The following is a 22,875-nucleotide window of genomic DNA, read 5'->3' on the forward strand; positions in this document are numbered from 1 at the left end:
TATTTTGAGACACAGAAAATTTAATAAGAAACCTTATTCTTTTTTATTTTCTCTGTGTGCAAATCTATATTATAACACAATGAAAAAAATCATCCATATATTTAAGACATTTTAACAAATATTGGAAATGTTTAATCTTTGGTTCACCTCAGCAAAGATTCCTGGGAAACAGCCTCTCTCTGACCCCTGAGAACATATCATGAAAGCCTGAGGGTATAGACTTCCTGTCTACTATGGAAATTTGGGGAATGTTGCCCAGGAAGAATCAGGCACTCCTTTCAAACAAAGTAACAGCTTTTCATAAGGATTAGGATAATTTGTAACCTTTAGGAAACATCAAGAATCTACAGCAGGGAGATCACACCTATTATCTGGGAACTTACCAGGAAGTGGGTTGGTTCACATCTCCCTGGTCACATTTACATTGGAGTGAGTTTAGTGAGAAAAAAGGTACAAAACATGAGGGGTTGGGAGGGATCAGTGTGTGGCTCCTTCTGGTGGGCTCAACAGCTTCTTACCAACACATGCTATCATCTTTGGGACAATTTCAGAGCTAAGGATTTTGAGTGAGATCTTTTTCAAATCTAGCACAAGGGCAGAGCTTTTGGCTCACTGGGCTAGATATGAAAGTCTATCTCAGCCTTAGTCTGGCAGCAACTCTCCAGGAAAGGTATATGCAACTTCTGGGCCTCTTTCTTTCCTTTTTCTTTCTGTGTGGGTGAGCTTAATGTGAAAGTGTTTATAGGGTTAGTCTCTTTGCTTTAGTCTATCCAGTGTTGCTGAATGAATGAATAATAGGTAGAAAGCTGCTCATTGTTAACTGTAATTGTAAACTGCAATAATTTTCCTTGTTTCTTCTCCTAATAAAACCACTCTTTATTTTACTTTCAGTGTCTATGTCATTGGGTCAAGGGTAAATTTATACATGCTCTGGGGGTGACATGCGGGTAACTCCAGCCAAAGATCCTGCTGCTGTCAATAGGGGAACTTGCATTTCTAGTGAGCTCTGCTCATGAGGAAGTTCAAGGTCCATTCTTAACAGACTGACCCATCCATTTTCTGCCAGCATCTTCACCTGCCTGCCTGGGATTCCTGCCAATCTATAGTTATGATGCTAGCACTTAAAACACAAGGCTGTGGATATGGTCAGCATTGGGAAACTGACATCTCTAGCAATTACTGGATAAAGTGCTATTGTAGTTCCCTAAAATGAAAGTGTTAAATCCCAATTTATACAAAATATTAAGAGTCTCCAAAAGATTAGTAGAAATTAAAACTATTGTAGTTCAGTTCTGCATATATATTTCCACATTTGTTCTCAGAAAAGGAGGGAAGCCAGCACTCGGCAAGATTTACATCTTAGTTACATGTGACCCTACTGTAAACTCTTTGCTGGGTTGAAGAGTAGGATAGGAGCTGGGACTGTCTGAATGCAAAGAAATGGGCTCAGCTGCTGAGCTAAGATCCTTTCCTTGGTGCAGAATGCAGGCACCCAACCTATTGATGACACAGCAAGCTGTATTCTTCTCGAGATATATTTGGGGTTGGTTTTTTCCTGGGATCAATCTTTAATTTTTCTTTCTTGTGTTGCTAGGGTTTATCATGGATGTGTTCCAAGCACCTTCCTTCAAAGATAGTACTATGCTTTCAGAAGAAGAAGATGAAGATGAGCTTGAGGCCTACTGTAGAAATAAAGGTAGATATGACAGGCCACAAATGTCAGGCAACGGAGTCCTCGCATGTAAGTTATTGTATTGGTAAACTTCTAATCGTACAGATGAGAAAACTGAATGTGTGCCTTAGCTTGTGTAGGTCATTTGGGGGAGGGGGCTGGATCTAAAATCATGGTATGGTAACCCTTTAGGAACATAGGAAGCTGCCTTATACTGAATCAGACCATTGGTCCATCTACCTCAGTACTCTCCATGTTGACTGGCAGAGACTCTCCAGGATTTCAAGCAAGAGAGACTTTTCTAGTTGTACCTAGAGCTTCCGGGGATTGAATTTGGGACCTTCTGCATGCAAAGCAGATGTTCTGCCCACTGAGCTATGGTTCCTTATGTACCCAACTAATCACTGTGTTCCTCAGGAGAGAGCATCCTGCAGATATCTTATCAGGTGGTCCATCCACATGATGTCAGAATGGGGCGTTTAGCATGGTGGCACCCACCCTTTGGAAATCTCTCCCATTACATATCAGATAGGCTCAATCTTTACTGTTTTTTGGTGTTTGCTGAAGACTTTCCTTTTTATTTTCCTCTCCCTTCCTACTAAAAAAAAGGCAAACCTATTTATCTCCCTACCTCCATTCTTTTTTTTGTCCTTTGTAGGACCATGTGAGGTTCCCAGCGTTAACCCCACTGCTGCTGATGTGCCACTTGCATTTACAATCTTTGAAGATGAGAATGCAGAGTAAGTTGAAACTGTGGCAAGATGTAGGGATCAGTGGCATGACATTATCTCAAATACCCTCTTGTAGCCAGCTTTGGGCTTCCCTCAGCTTAGGAAGAATATTGGAAGTCAGGCCACATAAAATGGGCAGAAAGCCTCACCACTATTCTTAACAACGATACATACACCAATATGCTGAGGGAACTGGGGGGGGGGTATGACAGCTTTCTTCAAGTGCTTGAAAGGTTGTCACACGGAGGAAGGCCAGGATTTCTTCTTGATTGTCCCAGAGTGCAGGACACAGAATAATGGGCTCAAGTTACAGGAAGCCAGGTTTTGACTGAACATCAGGAAAAACGTCCTAACTGTTAGAGCTGTACTACAGTGGAACCAATGACCTAGGGTGGTGGTGGGCTCTCCAACATTGGAGGCCTTCAAGAAGTAGCTGGATAGCCATCTGTTAGGAATGCTTTGATTTGGATTCCTGCATTGAGCAGGAGGTTGGACTCAATGACATTATAGACCTCCAAGTGTACTATTCTATGATTCTGTGCACATCAGAGTTCAGAATGGTCTGAAGGCATGCGATGCTGCCACATTGTGAAAATTAAGCAGGGTTCAGACTGATCAGTGCCTAGATAGGAGATTGCCCGGGAGTGATGTATAAGTGGTTCTGAGATTCCTAAAGGAAGACCATGTAAATGAAGGAGAGATATATAAAATAAAAAGAATATTTGCAAGGAAAAAACTCTTCCCTTTCCTATGTTTTTACCTTTCATGATAAATCTCTTTGAATCTCATCTGGTTGGCATGACTCTCACAGATGAATTGGAGCCAAGCAAGGGATAGGGTGGGGCTGAATGACTAGGTAAACGGCAGACATTAGTCCTACTCAGGTGTTTAGAATGGGGCTTTGTCAAAAACACCTGGTTTGTAAGGTTGTTAACTAAAATGGTTCTGTAGCAAGGAATTGTGGAGAAAATATCTTGCTTGAATTAGGGCCTCTAGAGGCCATGAGACTATCAGTTCTCATGGCTGAACTTAGTTAATTAAGCAGTAAGCAAGAACACCTGCTTATCTGCCTGAGATTGGTACCTCAAGACCACAAGCCTGGGAAGGTTCCTGGGTAGGTTGGAAAAGCGCAGGACCGTTAGGTGCAAAAGCTCCAGAAGAGTTCATCATCAGAAAGCCCCCTGATTGGCTAATTAATTCCTGGCTGTTGCTGGTTTTTTCCCCATAAAAATAGAATCAAGACTTTAGGTGTTTGTTCCCCGATGTTCCCTGGTGCTACCTGTTGTTGGGGTTTCATCTGCTATCCAGGCTATACATCTCTGGGGAGATGTGGAACCATGAAGTTACTCTGCTGGTTTACCTTTATTGAGGGCTAATAAACTGAGGCTCAATCCAGACAAGACTGAGATGCTGTTAGTGGGTGGTTCTTCTGACCGGATGGTGTATGTCCAACCTGTCCTGGATGGGGTTGCACTCCCCCTGAAGGAGCAGGTTCGTAGCTTGGGGTTCTCCTAGAACCATCTCTGTCACTTGAGGCTCAGATAGCCTCGGTGGCATGGAGTGCCTTCTACGCCCCTATCTGGACAGGGATAATCTGGCTTCAGTTGTCCATGCTCTGGTAACCTCCAAGTTAGATTACTGCAATGCACTCTACGTGGGGCTGCCTTTGAAGACGGTTTGGAAGCTGCAGCTTGTGCAAAATGCAGCTGCCAGATTGGTAACAGGGACCAGACGGTCCAAACATATAAAACCGATTCTGGCCCGCTTGTATTGGCTGCCTGTATGTTTCCAAGCTCGATTCAAGGTGCTGGTTTTAACCTATAAAGCCTTACACAGTTTAGGCCCACAATACCTGATGGAAGGCCTCTGCTGACACGAACCCACCCGTATACTGTGCTCAACATCAAAGGCCCTCCTGTGGGTGCCTACTCAGAGGGAAGCTGGGAGTCTGGCAACAAGGGAGAGGGCCTTCTCAGTGGTGGCCCCCAAATTATGGAATGATTTTTCCAACGAGGTGCGCCTGGTGCCAACACTTACCTTTTCAGCACCAGGTCAAGACTCCTCCCAGGCATTTTAGCATGTGTTTTTAAATTGCTTTTTAAAAATGTGTTTTTAAATTTGTATATTTGTTTTTAGTGTTTTAATTGTTGTAAACCACCCAGAGAGCTTCGGCTATGGGGCGGTATACAAATGCAATAAATAAATAAATAACTTGTGTGAGTATAGATTAGGCTAGACAGCTTTGTTATTTTTATCTGTGACTTGGACTCTGCCTTTTATATTTTACCTAACTCTTGGGGGTGTTTGGTTTAAGGAATTATTTTTGTTGTTACATTTTTGCACTTATATTTTATTCTAATAAAGCTACCTCTTAGTTACCAGCATGTTCATTTCAGGGGGAAATTGGCTCAGAATCCAGCACCTTGGCCAATTAGCCACAGACTACCGTATAGTTGAGTATTTTGTCCTAAGGCTCCAAGACAAGAAGTGCATTCTTGGCTCTTGTTTTGGAATCCTTGGCAGGCATCTATTTCTAGCACTTTGGGTTTTCCCTTGGCCCAGAGTGGGTGACCAGGTTTAAGGGGTGTTGGCAGCCTACCTACCTTGCAGGCTTGTTGTTGGTTTAACTCAGCTTTGGTAAAGGAGGCACGGGTTGTGCCTGGCTGGGATCAATTGCCCTGGGCTTGGGAGTTGACCCTGGGGGAACTTGCAAATTCTTGGCAGGCTTAAATAAATATGCAGGGTAGTGAAAGCATACACAAGTGCGTACAATGCTTAAGGCTCCCATGTTTTTCTGTCTTTTCTCCTTTGTGTGCCAGAGAAGGGAAGAAAGTTTCTTCCACTTCAGAACATGCTGCAGTTTTGGTTTGTTCTAACTAGGATATCAAACCATGGTATGATCCTGGTCAATTTAAACTATGAGAACAAACCAATTTTCTGAGCGTTGTAAGTATAGTAGCTCAGAACTGTGGTTTGTTCTAAAGTGAAAGTGGAGGAAGTTCTTTCTCCCCTCTTGCACACAGAAGATAAGTTGGTGTACATGAGCCCAAGCTTGCTGCGCCTTGTTGCCATTTAACTAAATTATGGTTTAGAATAGATGATCATCTGAACTGGCTTGTTTTCTGCTGAAAATCAGTTATGTAACTTGCAAATCTGGTTTTCTGGAAACAATTGTCATCTTGGACCATTAGGTCTCTCTGTAATTTGCTTCACCTGAAGGTTTACTCTGATTGGAACTTCCTTCCCTTTTAGGGTCGCCCAGCCACACCCAAAGTCAGCGGAAGTCAAAGTCTTTGGAGAACGTTCCACAGTGGGCTGTGTGGCCAGACCAGCAGTAAGTGAGTGGCCTTCATAATGAGATATAGATCAAGAATATTGAAACTGCAATATTCTACAAATGTGTTCTGATCAATGCTGCAACATCAATGCTGATTCCACATCCCTCCCGCTTCCTCGGTCAACTTTTTTTGGTTTTGCTTTTTGCCTTTTTGTTATGACCATTAAACTAAGAATAAAACTCAGTAAAAATCTGAATCTTTAAAAAAGAGCTTGGGTTATCAACCAGCGAAAGAAATTATGGTTGGTTGATCATGTGAGTTTTATTTGCTTGATTAAATCTGTGTAAATTTGCATACAAGAACAATCAAAAGCGTTTTTGTGTTTGGATGAGGCACACGTGTCTCAGTAGGTATCAACTTAGAAGAGACATTAACCCAGCGACAGGAAACCTATGGCCCTGTAAATGCTGATGGACTACATCATCATCCCTGGCCACAGTGGTGGGGCTGATGGGAGTTGAAGTCCAACAATAGCTTGTGTGGTACAGATTCTGCACTCCTGATCTTGCCAAGTAATCAACTAAACATTGCAGCCCTATATAGGATTCGTGCATGCATAATGCTTTGTGCAATCTGTACAAAATCACTGCTTACAGTTGGTATGGACAGGGCCTATGCACGTTAAGGCTCTGTGTATGTCCCAATGAAAAAGTCTAGCACAGAGATCTATCAAATCTATCATGTGATTGTGGATGTCTATCGTATGATGGTATATGCATAAGATTGTGTGTGTGGCTTGGTGCATTGGGTTTTTTTAGCATTTTACTTACCAGAAGACAAATTGGTTTCTTGCCATCATGGTCCAAATCCAGTTGTGCTAGTCTCCCAACTGAGAGTCACTGTGGGTGGAATTGGGCCACCTATCTCCTTCCAACATCCTGATTGAAGGGGATGTGTGATGGGAGATATGAGTCTCCTAGATAAGCCATCCTGAAGAAGCCACTTGGCTCCTTTGTCAGTCTGCTCCAAGCTGGTAGAGTCCTTCTTGATCAGTCCAAGCATCCATCTCAGGTCAGCATCCTGTTTCCAGTAGTGACCAGGTAGATGCTTTCAGGAAGCCCACAAGCAAAAAATGAAGGCAATAGCTTTCCCTGGGCAGCTTGTATTCAGAAGTAGACTGCGTCTGAACATGGAAGTTCTATTTAATCTATGATAATTAGAGACTTGAGTTCATGGAGTAGAAATCTAATCCCCATTAAAGCAGGAAGTATTTGACATAGGGCAGGGGTGGGGAACTGGATCCATCTGGTGAGCCCAGATCCTTATCTCCACACACACTTGTGGGACAAGTTTGACAGGTGGGTGCTTGCATTTTGCAAGCTTATTCGCATATACTATTGAAGGCATGGTGATGGTGTAAGAGACTATTTGTCTATTCTCATTCTGTGAGGGAGTGCAGTTGTTGCAAGAATTGCTTGATGCTCTCCTGACTGCCAAACTCTGGTTTGGCGTGACATCTGAGTGTATTCATTTATGTGGACATAGTTTCATGGACTTGTTATGTGTACATTGTCGTATAACATTTGTATGTGCATATAACCTGCATCAGGAGGAGATAACTCTTGTAAAATTGTCCTCCTGTTGCTGAACAAAATGAAGACCAATTTTCCTTTATATTTCTCTAATTTGGTGAAATTCAGCTTTCTGCTTTGAATAGAAAGATTAGATGCAGGTTGTGTGCATTGTCATCTTTAGGAGGAAAGCCAGCCAGCGGAGGGCCTGACGGATGACTGCACAGTGTGGGCTAATCAGTGCAACAAGACCCTGGCTCCTAGTCCAAATGACACGGGAGATTTTGCTCATGCTGCGCGACTTGCGTCTACACCGTTCAATACCGTTCCAGTGCCTGTCCGTCAAGCGATGCAGGGTAAAGATAAACTACTGCACCAAGAAGAACGCAACCAAGAATATGGGGCTGTCAGAATGATTTCCCTAGGCAAACTCTCATGGCTATAACTGCTTTATTTTGTATTGTTACTACTGGCTCTTCTGTATCTCTCTGTTCCTTATCTGTCCTTGTTTGCGTGCCACGATAAGCCAGGGTTGCTGGCTTACTGTAGTTTATTGTGCACGGCTCCCTGATTTCCCCCCACTTTACTCCTCCCCTGGTGAGGGAACAAACCAGGAAGCTGCCATTAAGTTTGGCTTACTGGGATGTCCAAATCTGGGATCATGGTTTGTTACTCCCTCCCCAGGATTCATAAGCCATTAAACCATGGTTTGCTATTGGTTTATGACTCCTGGCTTTTTAGGGAGCAATAAACCATGATCCTGGGTTTGGACAGGAAGCAGAGTTTAGCCGTGGCTTCATGGTTTGTTTCTCCCAATTGCACCAAGGGAGATAAGATGTACAATAGCAACCCTATTTGACTATGATGTGCAAATGTGGCCATTGTCTTTAGTTTGTTTTTTAAATTGTCTTATGCATTGCACTGGATTTGTAGCCTTCTTGTGTAGTTTGAGAGGAGGTGGGGTAGAAAATGTTGAAATAAATAACAGTTCAGCATCGTGGGGTTAAACGTGTCTTCAACTGCTCATTGTTGCACCCAGCATCTTGAAGATGAGTTTTGGTGATCCTGAAGCTCAAGATGCTCAAAGGCCACTTCTTATTAGATCTTCTGAGGCCCTTCTCCAGGTCCTCCCTGTGAGGGAGGCTCGGAGGGTGGCGACAAGGGTGAGGGCTTTTTCAGTTGTGGCTTCCCAGTGAGGCCTGCCTGGTGCCTTTATTGACATCTTTTTGGCTCCAGGTAAAGACTTAGCTTTTTTCCTAGGCCTTTGATAGACTCAGATGATGTCTGTTAGTATGCTGCCAAAGCTTCCTGTGGCCTTGTGGGGATGTTGTTTTATTGTTTTGTTTTTATAGTATTCAATATTTGTGTTTGTTTTAAACATCGTTGTAAGTCGCTTGGAGACATTCCCATATCAAGTGACTAATAAATCTAATTAATAATTATACAGCCACAAGAGTGGCTGCATACTACAGCCAGCATGGATTTTCTGCATTCCGCAATGTTAAATTGAAAATTCACTAATAGGCAAGGAATATCTGTTGGCTCTAGGTACATTCTTAAACTGCAAGGTTTTTTGCCTATTAGTGAATTTCTCTGCTTTTTAGTCCGGGAGGTAAGAAACGGGATCCTATGATCATTTGCATGCTTACAGACTTCAGTGTGATTTACTCCCCTGCAATCAGGTTAGGCAAAACTCACCACAGGGGATGGGGATGGGAGCAGGCAGGAGGGTGAGGAGGAGGGTGGGTTTGATCATTTGCATGTTAATAAACGTTCAGTGGGATTTACTCACGTACAATCATGCTTAGGATAGGTAAAACTGACCATGTGGAGGGAAGCCTGGAGTGGGCAGGGGTGGAGGACGAAGGAAGAGGGGAGGAGAGGAAGAATGGAGGAGGAAGGGAGAGGAGAGGGGAAGGAGGGGAAAGGCAGGTCTGTTCATTTGCATGCTTATTGAGTTCAGTGGGATTTACTCCTGTGCAATCATGGCTAGGAAAGGGAAAAACCGACCATAGGGGAGGGGGGAAGGGAGAGGAGAGGGAAGGAAGGAGGGGGAGGAGTGAAGGAAGTGGGAGGGAAGGGGCAAAAGGGAGGTGATGGGAGGGAGGAGGAGGGGAGGGCAGGCTTGATCATTTGCATACTTATTCAATTCAATGGGATTTACTCTCATGCAATCCTGCAATCTCTCTGACTGTTGTGTATCACCATGAAAATTTACAGGGTTGTTAAGCAAGTGTTTCTGAGTTCAGGACTATACGTTTTGTAAGGTTTTGTTTTGAAATGAGCTCATGGGAAGGATCAGACTGGCATGGGGGGTATTTTCAATTTAACATTGTGGAATGTGAAAAATCCATGCTGACTATAGTATACAGTCACTCTTGTGGCTGTGTAATACCCCCATGCCATTCTGATGCTTCCCTTCCTCCTCCCCGGTCTTCTTCCTTCTTCCTCCTCCCTTGTCCAGTCCAGTCCTCCCTCCCTCCATTCCGTTGGTTAATTTCTCCTATACTAAAGTGGTGTAGTGGTTAAGGTGTTGGACTACAACCTGGGAGACCAGAGTTCGAATCCCCACATAGCCATGAAGCTCACTGGGTGACCTTGGGCCAGTCACTGCCTCTCAGCCTCGTGAAAACCCTCTTCATAGGGTCGCCATAAGTCGGAATCGACTTGAAGGCAGTTCGTTTACATTTTTAAGCATGATTGCACAGGAGTAAATCCCACTGATCTCAATAAGCATTCAAAAGATCTAACCTGCCCTCCTCTCCCCTCCCCTCCTGCCTGCTCCCATCCCCCACTTCCCCTCTGATCTTCCTTCTCCCCTCCCCCTGTGGTCAGTTTTGCCTATCCTAAGCATGATTGCAGGGGAGTAAATCACATTGAAGTCAATAAGCATGCAAATGATCAATCCATTCTTAGCAAACTTACACAGGATCCCATTTCTTTTCTTCCAGATTAAAAAGAGAAATTCACTAACAGGCAAAAAAAACTTTTACAAATTTGCAGGGCAGTACAATATCTCAGAGAGGAGGTCAGGTCTCATGCTTGCCTGGTGCATTCACTATAGCTGTCCAATTCCCCTGCTTTTTAAAGTTGGATAGAAATATCTGGGCTATAGGTATGTTCTTAAACCACAAGGTTTTTTTTTTGCCTATTAGTTGTTGTTGTCATTATTTAATTGCTTGGGTTGAAAGACTTGAATCTCCATGCATTCTCTTCTGGCCTCTGTTGTTTAGGCTTCACTTTCCAAATGTTGCTGATGCCTGTCAATGAGAGAGTCTTGTATTTCTCTGATTACTTGTCATTGACTTAACTACCAGTCATTTTCTTGTGTAGTAATTGAGAACCCTTGGGATGACAGCTTAATCCATCAGCTTCTCTCCGGGCTGCCCAAACTGATAAGTGCCTACTCAGATACCTTTGAATGGGGATCGAGTCTTCCAGTTCTCAGACCGAAGGCTGAACTCAAACTGGGTAAGACTCATATACCGTGCTTGGTTTATTCTTTCCTATAAGCTTTTTTTTACTGTGGGATGTGCCGCCCTGGGCTCCTACTGGGAGGAAGGGTGGGATATAAATTTAATAAATAAATAAAATAGTGAGAGGCTTGAAAGCAGCACTCGGTTTGGATTCATTGGACACTAGATACTTCCAGGCGTAAAGTGGGAAGCTGAGACCCAGCATTGGACTTGTTTGCATTTGACAAGAACAGTGAGGTTTTTGGCTTTTGATATTCTGAAGCAAATGTTTTGACTGACCTCCTTGTGTACATCTCAGTACATCACTGTCTACCCTGTATAACACTAAAGTAATAATTGGGACTGGGTGTGCTGATCACAGACTACAGTAAAGGTGCACAATTCAACATCCTGAGAAATTCAGCTTTCATGGTTATGTTTGGTTGTTCCTTAAAAGAAAGTTGTTAGCTCTTATGGCTGCTAAAATATATGTTTGAAAATGTGTAGGCAATCCCTGCTTTCATCTGGGAAGTCAGAGGGAGGAGTAGAATAAGATAGTCAATGGCTGTGGGTGGAGCTTCAAGGTCATTGGGCATTCTGAAAGTTGTGCATTTTTTTTAATACAGATGCTCTATGTTCAGTCTTCAGGGAAGCATTTCAGAAGTCATATTGGTAATGGTCCTGAAGTGTAGCCAGTCCTTGATAGACTGAACATATGCATGTGTCAGGAAATCTTCCATGGGATTGTTTGGGTAATGGCTCTGAAGTCAAATACCATTCTCTAAAAGATTTATTTATTTATTTATAGACTGCTTAATTAAAAAAACCCTCTAAGCTGTTTATGTAAAGTGTAAGATATTCATAAGAAAATATTGTGTTCCCCTTGCACAGACCCCCAACACATGCGCACACACCAGACGTGTGCACAGATGTCAACACAATCGGAGAGCAGCATGAAGCCATTTTGTAAAACTTATTTCCTGCTTTTCCCCACCATTTTGGAACTCAAGGCAATGTCCGTACATAGGGTTTCCAGGTGGTCTGCACGTCAGACTCAGACTTGCTTGGCTGGAGCAAGGTTGCGGTTTGACGCACCTTCATAGCATGCCCTGGGACCTTTGTTCTTGTCAGATTGGAAAGTTCCCTCATGTTGTGTATAAAATGGGTCATTTCTGCTGTATTCTAAGATCTGTTGTACATCTCTTCCTTCTCTTTGTCACTTATTCAGCATCCACGTCCTTTCATGTTGACTGTTTACTGGGAGAAGGAGCTTTTGCACATGTCTATCAAGCTTCTGTCCTTGATATGGACAACACGAAGAATAATCGTAAAGTCATACTGAAAGTAAGTGGGGTCGGTTCCAGTTTCCAGTAGCTAATCTAAAAACAATGCCCTTGTGAACAGAGCAGACTTGAATGCCCCCTAAGCAGATTCTCTTCTATCTTCATGTACTGAAACTTACTAGGTAGTCATGGTTTAAGACTGGAATGAGAGACTGTGGGGCTGCCGCTTGCTTTGTATGCCATCCAGATTCGTGGTACAAGAGGCATCCCTGCCCTGTGGTCATTGCATCTTGTGGCAGAAGGTCCTGTAATGAAATCTCTCTCTACATATCCTGCCCATCTGTATTCTCCTTACCAACCCCCACCGTTCGGGCAAGTGCCGAACATGGACTCAGCAAGTCATGTTTTTTCTGCAAGTGGAGGAGATCTGTGGATGGGTTGGTCTTCCCACTCAGCCATAGATCCCCTTCACCACCACCACCCATAGAAAATGAGCTTATCACAGTATTCCAGTCTATTTTCCTGCACTGGAGGAGGGGATCAATGGACGAATGTCCCCTCTGTCTCCTGCAGAAAATGAGCTTATCACTGTAAGTCCCATGTTCTGTCCTTTATCAGTATCTGCTGACCCCCAAATTAGCATGAGCTAGCTTTTACTTGTCCTCCCCTGAATGACAGATGAAATCCATCCTGTGTTAATAGCTGCACTATCTGCCTGGTTAGACCGAGGAAGAAGTTCTCAGGTAAGGAATCTATTACAGCAGCTGGAAGTGTAGATCATATTCTGGGCAAGTATAGTTTTGATGCTACAGGTGTAATATGGGCCTGATACACCCTCAGAGGTTTGTGATCACTGCATAATCATCTACAAAGTTATCTGATCCCAAGATGAGAAATCATGTTAATTCTTAGATATCTATTCTTTTAAGTGTGCTCCCAAGTAGTAAAACAGAGGTGCATCCAGGGACAGGGGTATGTTCAGTTAGCATTGTAAATCTGAGTTGGCTGAAGTGGTACACAACTACTCTTCCCTCTCTCTCTCTGGCCAGGTCAGAGGCGGGGGGGCCCACTGATGGTCACAAAGATGTACTGATTTTGTCCTTTTTGATGATTTTTTAAAATGAAACGTGTTATAATTGAGTCAGCCTAGACTAATATTCCAAAAGTGCAAGATCTGTTTAGAAAAAATGGTTTCAAGATCTTTATTGGGATAATTCCCTTCCTTCACCTGTAGTTACTGTCATAGTTTTTGCGCATTTATTTGTAAGAAGTACCTTTTCCTTGCAGGTGCAGAAGCCAGCAAGCCCCTGGGAATTCTACATAGCAGCTCAGCTGACGGAAAGGCTTAAGCCAAGCGCTCGTCATCTTTTCATCCGCTTCTATTCTGCTCACTTTTTTCACAATGGAAGTATCTTAGTTGGGGAGCTTTACAGTTATGGAACGTTACTGGTAAGTGTGGTCCTGGTTTAAGTGTATGTCAGCGCTACCATGGGCCGTCCTGATTTAAATCGGGTCTGGGAAGCTTTTCCACCTTGAGGACTGCATTGGCTTCTGGGCAACCTGGGGACCAATGCCAGTGGTGGGTGAAGCCAGAGGCAAAGTGGGCAGAGCAATAAAATGACTTTTACCTTAGTACAGTGGGCTGGCTTCTAGACACACTTGCACACCCCTCTCTGTCCCGCAACCAGCCAAGGAAGAAGCGCCATTGAAGTTCAAGGGCATATTCTAGCCAGGCAAAAATGTTCCTGGAGGGTACAAAGTAGGGCCAGTGATGGGGAGAGTCCCAAGGGCCACACAGAGGCTGGGGGGGGGTCACCTTTGGCTCCTTTTCCCTGGTCTAAATGTATATTGGGGCTACCATGTTCATGCACAGTTTCCATCCATGTTGATGGGGCTTATGTAGGAAAACTTTCCAGTGGGTTCTACTCTTGCAGCTGACTCCCTAGTGAGCATCCGTAGGGCCATCATCTTACACCAGGGTTGGGGGAACCTTTTTCTGCCCAAGGGCCGCATTTCCTTGTAGGCATCTTTCCAAGGGCCGCATGCCAGTCGTGGGTGGGGCGAGAGGCAAAAGTGGGTGGAGAATTGAATGTAAATTTTACCTTTGTACAGTAGGCTAGTTTCTACACACCCACCCACTCTTTGGCTTGTCTGGATGGAAGAAAGAGACATGAGAGTTGGATGTGCTCCAGACAGGCAAAGAACAACAAAGAGACAATGACTCTCTGAGTGCAAAGCAGGGCCAGTGAGAGGGGGGGTGGCCTGGGGAGAATTCTGAGGGCCAAATAGAGAGGCCTGGAGGGCACGTTTGGCCCCTGGGCCTGAGATTCCCTACCCCTGCCTTATGCTTCTATTTGTCCACATTTGTGGCTACATTTATGCCTAAGCGTCTTCTCCCCCAACTCTCATAACCTCAGAACACCATAAACATATACAAAAAGCTGATGGAGAAGGTGATGCCCCAAGCTCTGGTTATCTACTTTGCCATAAAGATTCTGCACATGGTACAAGAGCTGCACAGCTGTGGGATAATTCACGGCGATGTTAAACCCGACAACTTTATTTTTGGTGAAAGGCAAGTATTCCACTCACTTGTGGGTTTGTTTTACCTTTTATTTTTAATCTGGCTTGTTGCACTGCTTTTTATGGTAGTGACAATTCCACTTCTTTGAAACACAAAAGGTTTTTGGACGACGACACGTGTGACGTGGACAGCGTGTCCCACGGCTTGACCATCATTGACTTTGGCCAAAGCATAGACATGACCCTGTTTCCTGAAGGAACTGTATTCACAGGAAAAAGTGAAACGTCTGGATTTCAGTGTATTGAAATGATGACACACAAGCCATGGAATTACCAGGTATGGCGGTTTTGTCTAAAAAATATGCAGTCTGGGAAACAGGTATCTCAGTGGTAGAGCAACTGCTTTCCATGCAGAAGGCTCTAGGTTCAAATGGCGGAATCTCCAGGTAGGGCTGACAATGTCCCCTGTCTGAAATATTGGAGAGCTGTTGCCAGTCAGTGTGGACAAAACTGGCCTAGATGGAGCAGTGCTCTGGCTAAGTAAGGCAGCTTACTATATCCCAAATCATTGCTGACAGACTTTGCTCGTATGGAAAAACTATTGGTAGTCCTCTGATCTGTATTTCGATCAGGACTTTCTGTTCTTGGAAGGCAGGTGCCATGCAGAAGTACTGAAAATGTCACGAGCTGCTTCTCTTGGGTTGAATGTTCGACGATCATACTAGGTGGTGTAGCATGGTGGTTACAGAGTGCTGGATTTGGCCCAGAGACCCAATTTCGAGTTTCTGCTCAGTCATAAGTTCACTTGCTGACTCTGGCCAGTCACAAACTCTCTGTCTAATCTGCCTCACAGGACTGTTGTGAAGATTAAACTATGGGATGGAGGAGAAAAGCTCCTGGGCCGCAGGGTGAGACCTGAAAGAAAAACAAATCGTAAGATTAGACCCTTTAGAAGCAAGGGTTAGTTTAGGATCCCCTGAGACTTTGAGGTTTGTCTAATGTTTAATTCCTGTGTGACTGTGAAGCGTTCTCCAATATGTCCTTATTTTTTAGACTGATTATTTTGGGATTGCTGCAACAGTCTACTGCATGCTGTTTGGCACGTACATGAAAGTGAAAAATGAACAAGGGATCTGGAAGCCTGATGCTGTTTTTAGGAGGTTGGTCAAGAACAGTCCTTTTCAAAAATGTCTGGGGTAACCCTTTCCATGTCCACAGGCCTGCTGCAAAACTCCTGTTCTAGGGGATGTTCTAGGAATTGTACTTTGTTCAAAGTGGGCACCGGCAAGGCATGTTGAACATCACTGTTGATCCATGTGAATGAAATCCACCGCCTAGAATACACCTAAGACTCATGAGCACTTGAACATTGCAAGGGAAGTTTGATAGTGGCGGACATGCTGCCTTTCAAGGATGCTTGTTTGCTATTACTGACTCGTATTAAAGAACTCTTGCTAAACCTCCAAGGAACACCAGTGGTTTGAATACCTCTGATCTATATAGCACTATTTAGTAAGTCTAGCTGAAGGTGCACTATTGTGGAGGTAGCCTCCTGGGATGGTTGTGGCACCAAAGTTGTGACCTCAGTTTGCTCCAGAACAAAATTTGTTTTTTGATGAAAGCTATGTTGTCATCTGGTACCATGACCTTTTGGGGTTATGGCGTGTTTTTGTTTTTTAAGGGTATTTATGTATATGTATAAACATTTAAATACCCAAACCATTTGATAATACAAAATCATGATGCAATTATATTTGCAATATCTTAGATATACACTCAAACATGTATTCTCTGAACTGTTTACACGACTGGGGTTTATGAAAGTAAATAATCCACACCAACACCTGATATTCCTAATTCTCTTTTCACATAAGTGGTGGTGGTGGGTTGTTCCTAATTTGTGCGTTGCCAGTTCAGCTACAGAGCAAAGAGACCTCAAGGCAGTTTACAATAACACCAGATTACTCAGCCATAAGTCCTTAAAAGCCTGCTAACAGCTACAGTAGCAGTTTAAAAACATTCACACATACCACTCCTTCCAATAATTCATGTAGTAAGTGTTGTCAGGTTAGGAACCAAACTGGGATCACTGTGAAGTAAGATGGTGGTATTGCAGAATTACAACAAATCTTAAACATCCTAAGGGGTGTGGGGAAGAAAGGTAGCACAATGAGGACAAAGCATGCCACAGAATGCAGTGTGTGAGTTTGAAAAGAAATGTGGGAGAACCAGGGCAGGGTTGAATGGAGTCTCCAGGAGAAGGGCACATCTGGAAGGCTGAACAGGAGGTGAGGATATACAGCAAGGTTTTGTCACAGGTCCATCTTATTAAGATTTAATTCAAGCACGGCATTGGTGCTGTTGGTCAGTAGTTAATCTGATTTGGGATTCAGTGTTTTGAATGGGGTTGGCTTCCTCTGAAGAATCAAGCTGGCAGTCTAGTGGTGTTCTTGGATCTGGTTTTACTGAACCTGGGACGCTGCCTTTTCTGTAGTGACACCCAGGTCATGGAATTCCCCCTGCCCTAGAGATTTCTCCAATGCACACACCCCCATGCCGCAAGATTTTTCTCAGGCTTTGAGATGACTTAATTGCTACCCTGCCACATTTTTTACTGATCTGTTTTTTGCTGGTGGTTTTTATTGTTGTTGTTGTTGTGCTTGTTGGTTTGTAGTTTGACCCTTGGGAGCCTGCAGTCAGAAAGGCAGCCGATCAATGTTCAGATAAGACCGCAATAAGCAACTACCAGTGGTGTCACCTCCCAAACTCTGAAGGCCTGCTGGCGTATAAAACATTTTCACTAACTCCCTAAAGCAGGGGTTGCCAAGAAGGCGCCTGCTGGCACCCATGTGCCCAAACAGATTTTCCCTGGCCCTGCAGGGGCCCCTCCCCCACCTGAAATTAAGCTTCAAAAAGAAGCCTTCTGTTGTAGTCAGTAAGAATAGGTTGGAGTGTATGGCTGGTTGCGATGTCCACAACAGTTCTCTGGTTTGCAAATATGCCCATAACCCCAAAGGTTGGGTGACCCTTACCCTAAATGTTCCTAACGGAAGAAACCCAGTGTATTACTACAATTGGGGATGCATGTCCAGGCGCATTTAAGCTTACTTAAAATTACCCAGGTTGGTGGGGAGGGATAAGGCTGTTGAGGAGCTTCTAACTGAGGAGCGGAATTCTCTCCTGACTCATCTCTTGGTCAGAATAACGAGTGTGAATAAGGGGTTTTGCTTTTCTTTCAAGCGCATGTTCACCGTGACTTGGCTAGTGCTTTCCAGTCCACGTACTTTGTGTAATGTGTGTCTTGGATGCATTGATAGACCATGTATGTGGAATCCTGCTTTGGTGTGCTCTTGCTCCTTTAGTATTTCCACAAACCTTCCGCATATTCACACAAACAAAATGCCTCCACGGTCTAGCAATAACTAGATCATAGTGGCATATGCTGGGATCTGCTCCTGTAGATTTGATGGATGGGGTTGGAGGCTTGGAAGGGACTGAAGACATCAAAGAAGAGCAAGACTTTAATATTGAGGTAAAACTGGTCTCCTTGGCCTGCTTTACTCTTCTCAAAGGTCTGCTTGAAGAGAGTCTTAGCAGTCACCCTAAAAGCCTTGTAACAGCAGGTCTAGGAAGGCTTCTCTTCATAAGGTACTCTATAACTTTGAACTGTGCAGGAAAAGAGCCACCTTTGCTTCCAAATGGAGACAATAGTTTCTTGGTTGCAGGAGAGAAGTGCTAAATGTTGGAATTCAGCAAAGATGCTACCTTTTCACAGGTTTCATTAGGTAATGAGGTGGTTGCATGTTAAATGGGTGACCTTTTATACAGTGACTAGCCGTCTTTTCTTAGTTAAGAACAACATTGGCCTCTTGTTTTCATGCCTGTAGAGCCTTTATCCTTGTTCTTATTCCTGCAGGACCCCAAATGCAGAACTTTGGACTGACTTCTTCTTCACCTTGCTCAATGTACCAGACTGCAACCATCTCCCTTCACTGGGAGCCTTGCAGGCAAGACTGAGAGACGTATTTCTGAAAACTTATGCCAATAAAGTGACAGCCCTCCGTAACAGGCTTGCGGTGTTGCTTGTGGAAAATAAACGTTCTCGGAAGTAAATCCTGGACTCATCCACTAATCTTGGGCAAGGGAAAAGGTGGCCACAACACGTCTGGATAGAAAAATACTCCCCGTTTCCTGTTTAAGGATGGTGCAATGTTTAGCATTTTGTGGTTTTTTTACAAATAAACAACTTCTTGATTGTGATTGATAACAGCTGCCAATGCCATTATAAGGTAGTGTGGGGGGGGGAGAGGAAGTATAGCAGATTTGAAAGCAGGCGGGAGAGTGAAACTGGGGAAATGACTGAAAATGGTCTCCAAGCTACTGCCTGTAAGGCAGCCTTTCCCAACCAGTGTGCCTCCAGATGTTGTTGGACCACAACTCCCATCAGCCTCAGCCAGCATTGCCAAGGGCCAGGAAAGATGGGAGTTGTGGTCCAACAACATCTGGAGGCACACTGGTTGGGAAAGGCTGCTCTAAGGTGTCAGGAGAGAAGAATAGATTAAAGACCTGGGAGGAGAGATCAAGTACGATACAAGCTAAAACGAGGACGCCAATAGCAGGGGCCAGTCTGCTGTAGAGCTCAGATTTTAATCTCTGTGTTAGATTGAAAAACTCATTCCATGAACTATTTTCTATGGCTTGCAGGTAAAGTTGCATGGACATTAGTGTCCCCCAATCTTTTGGACTTGACAGGGTGGGTAAGGTGAAATGATTTTGTGTGATTGGGAGTCTGTTCATGCACAGACATAATTGAATTTTACTTGATGGAAACAGTGCTAATATTTTTTTCCCTATGGATAAGACTATAATAGTGCTTAAAACAGCATTTTCTTGGCATTCTAATGTAGAGTAGCAGGCAGTGGAGCACTAGGCCATTAGTGGTCCAAACTCAGTAAGAAATCAACTTTCATCAGACTTGTTTTACATGAATCTATAATAGGAGTGCTACCACCTCTGATATGCAGGTGTCTAATAACAGAAGTAGACAAGATTCTCCTAAAGTAGTAATTTACTCAGAGCTTGGAAAAGTTACTTTTTTGAACTTCATCTCCCATCAGCCCAATCCAGTGGCCATGCTGGCTGGGGCTGATGGGAGTTGTAGTTCAAAAAAGTAACTTTTCCAAGCTCTGTTTAAACAAATGCATAGTTCTGTTTCCACAGAAGTGGTTAGGAATTAGAGTAGACTAGAATGAGCCAGGTTCAAATTCTTGTTCAGCTACCAAACTTTGCTGGGTGACTTTGGGCTAGTTGTACTCTTTCAGGCTTAACCTACCTTGCAAGCTTGTAAGCATAAGTGGGGGTGGGTGGGTTAAACTCTCCCCATGGAGAAAAGGGGAGATAAGGGTTTCACATTAGTCTGTCTGCTGCTAATAGTGATGAACTGGAACTAAGGGTTTTGTTTTTAGACTTTCACCTTTATTTGAAGACATTTCTTTTTGAAGCAAGTGAAGAGTGGTTAATCATTCCTTCCAACAGCAAACTTGGCTGCCTGTGTGCTTTTCAGGTTGGAAACAAAAATGGAGCCAACTCCCAATAACAAAATAGTTTATATATGCTTAGGACTACCTTACCTATACAGAAATGTTTTGTTTTTTAAAAAATCCAGAATTATGCAACAAGGATGTGAGAGCTAAGATGGTTGGAATGGTGTCAAAGATGGGGAAATGGGGGGGGCAGCAAGAGGAAGAGAGGTAATTATTTGGTCAAACCCACAATACCTTGTGTTCCTCTGGAGGGTGGACTGCATGCTGTAACTATTCTTCCTTGTTTGGGGAGAGGAAAAGACATTGTTTCTGTTTCGTGTTCACCGTAAATATATCCCACCCTGCTATATACAGCAATAAAATGTTTAGGTCTGGGACTGACAGCAACCCCCACACCTCAGACTTCTAGCACTATGTAGAACTGATGGGGAAGGGGAAGAGAATGGCATCTTCATCCCAAAACAAGGGTCTTAATCCAGGCTAGCTGGAGGCCCTTGTCGGGAATACTCTTGTAACAAGTTAGGGCTGTATAATATGACCTTGCAGAAAGTTAAAACCACCCGTCTGAGCTGACCAAATTGGATCTATTTTTCAGTGAGAAATAATGTAGGACATAGGTATCTATTCAGTTTTGATTTTGTATCCCCCTGCTGGCTTAGATCAAAAGCCTGTGAAGTCTCATGTCCTACTTCCTCACATGCCAAGTCCAGTTTGCTCATAGGAAGCCTCCTGGAAGGCTATAAGTGCAATAGTTGTTCTTCCTCAGCAGCTGGTTTTCAGATGGACCCTGCTCCTGATGAAGGTGCTACACACCTCCACCTTCACCTCCATGCCAGATCTCCTTTTAAAATCACTGAAAATTTTGCAAGTGGCCATCACATCTTGTGGAAGTAAATTCTGTATTTTTAGCCATACACTCAGTGAAGAACTCTTTGTCTAGCCACAATCTACCATCCAGCTTCATTAGATGCTCTGCTCTTTCACAAGCATCTCAATCCCCACCCCGGGTATGTGTTAAATATCTCTTTAATAACTCTCCCCCACAAAGCAGTCCCTGAAATCATGTTTCCTCAGAGGGGAGCTGGTCCCGCTGCTGATAGTTTTGGTTGCCTTTTCTGCACTTGCAGAAAGTTAATCAGAGATAAGATGGTACCATGAACCCGACTGGGAAGCTGGCTTGTTCCAGAACTCTTCAATGGTTCTCGTTGGGCAATAGCACAGACAAGAAATCCACAAGTGTGATGAACTTAGAGTTGTACTGAAATGGATATAACCCAAAGGCTGGATAATCATTTAGCTTGTCTGGTAGTCTTGACCAGGAGGATGGCTCAGTTAGTACATGCAGTTGGCATAAAATACTCTCGCATGAGGACCGTGTGCATCATGCAGTGTATCCTAGGGGATCCTGGACCTCTACTTGCAGAGCTCATCGTATCCAAGGAGAGTGTCAGGATGACAGGGAGGCAAAAGAGGGGGAGAAGCAGCCGCCTTGTCTTTTATAATTTTTATTGGTTTACCCCGTAGTGGCTGATCATGCATCCAAAACAAGCTTCACTGTAACAAAACAGGTTACAGAGTTTATTATTAGAATTTTACACAAGTTTTAATGCTATGTGTTAAGTAGCATGCTAAGTATCTTTGGAGAGAGTAAGGTATTTTAGGCACTTTCAATGTGCTTTTCCCTTTATAAAAAATACTGTGCTTTTCATGATTTATACACATTTTAAAAAAAATCACTATGCAATGCTTGATTCGTTGGAAGGGAGGAGATTGCAGCGCACCAATACCTCTTAGCTGCAAGTGGTAGATGGGCCTCTGGCAGCTTTGAAGGGGGTGGCTCATGAGCCGCAAAGAGGTCTGCAAAAGGAGGCTATTGCTTCCAAAACTTTTCTAGTTATTTCCATGCATTTTCCATATTAGGCAGCACTGTCGAAGGTAGGGTTCTTCAAGTAAGTGTCATCTGGTGAAAAGTTCAAGATCTGTTCCAGTGAAGGACCTTCTTCTTCAGGAGGTATCTCTGCTTCAAACATACGCTGGAGTAAAGCATCCACAGTCCTGTATCCTGAGGGCAAAAAAATTGAACAGTCTGAATTTCTCCATTGATAGAGATGGGCAGATACTGAAGAAAGATCCCCGAGAAGACTAATTAAGAGACAACACCAGGGTTGTGGTAGAAACTGAATACTGTTATTGTTAGCTTACGAAAGGGTGTATCTCACAAGCAGAGGTTGTTCCCGCACCAGCTTACGACTCTCCCAACCATAGCTATTCCTTGTAAGTACCTAAAAACAGGACTCGGCTGCTTGGATCTGCCCTATCATTTCACAAATAAAAGACTGGCAAAAAGGTTGGTTGCAGTTTCAGAACTACTAAAAAGCACCAAACCTTGCACTCCCTGCACTATCAATGTACATAAAGTCTCAGTATCCTCGCAGAGCAGATTTGGAGGTGGGAATGGAAGAGAAAGAGAAAAACACCTACAAGTTCCACGTCTGTAGAGTTCTATATCCTTTTTTCAGCATGCCTGGAGTTTCCTGTCTGCTCAAAATACCCAAAATGCTCTTTCAGTCACTGTTCTGACTAGCTTCTTCCAATCCTTTCATTAATTATTTGTATTTATTAGTCACCTCAAAATATAGCGTTGCCATCAATAAAGGCCTACTTAGAGGAATGAACCTAAGATAGTAATGTTTATTAACTTCAATGGGTCTACTCTGAATAGGACTAGCACTGGATACCACCCATAATCTCTAGGTCTGGGGTTATCACCAAATATGCTGCCAAACAAGATCAGCCTCACAAGACCTCTCGGTCCCACC

The 22,875-nt window shown here is 43.6% G+C and overlaps 2 protein-coding genes across 5 annotated transcripts in view; one reads left to right on the plus strand and one right to left on the minus strand.

The window, feature by feature from the left end:
- The window catches only part of BUB1 (BUB1 mitotic checkpoint serine/threonine kinase), a 47,579-nt gene extending 28,799 nt beyond the window's left edge, over positions 1-18,780 (plus strand). For 2 of the 3 annotated variants that reach the window (XM_061625538.1, XM_061625539.1), the window contains exons 13-23: positions 1,595-1,696; positions 2,331-2,412; positions 5,656-5,737; positions 7,437-7,608; positions 10,586-10,723; positions 11,936-12,051; positions 13,278-13,439; positions 14,408-14,565; positions 14,673-14,850; positions 15,567-15,673; positions 18,430-18,780. In XM_061625538.1, the coding sequence (XP_061481522.1) occupies positions 1,595-1,696; positions 2,331-2,412; positions 5,656-5,737; positions 7,437-7,608; positions 10,586-10,723; positions 11,936-12,051; positions 13,278-13,439; positions 14,408-14,565; positions 14,673-14,850; positions 15,567-15,673; positions 18,430-18,625 (1,493 nt within the window). In that variant the 3' untranslated portion in view covers positions 18,626-18,780. Of the gene's footprint in view, positions 1-1,594; positions 1,697-2,330; positions 2,413-5,655; positions 5,742-7,436; positions 7,609-10,585; positions 10,724-11,935; positions 12,052-13,277; positions 13,440-14,407; positions 14,566-14,672; positions 14,851-15,566; positions 15,674-18,429 lie in introns of all 3 variants that reach the window. The other variant, XM_061625540.1, reaches the window with a different exon arrangement.
- Positions 18,781-21,545: 2,765 nt separating this feature from the next.
- Positions 21,546-22,875, minus strand: part of LOC133383919 (two pore calcium channel protein 1-like) — a 49,170-nt gene continuing 47,840 nt past the window's right edge. For both annotated transcript variants that reach the window (XM_061625549.1, XM_061625548.1), the window contains exon 19: positions 21,546-22,118. In XM_061625549.1, coding sequence (XP_061481533.1) covers positions 21,973-22,118 — 146 coding nt within the window. In that variant the 3' untranslated portion in view covers positions 21,546-21,972. The remainder of the gene's footprint in view (positions 22,119-22,875) is intronic.

Source organism: Rhineura floridana, chromosome 4 (genome assembly GCF_030035675.1).
Source record: "Rhineura floridana isolate rRhiFlo1 chromosome 4, rRhiFlo1.hap2, whole genome shotgun sequence".
NCBI lineage: Eukaryota > Metazoa > Chordata > Lepidosauria > Squamata > Rhineuridae > Rhineura > Rhineura floridana.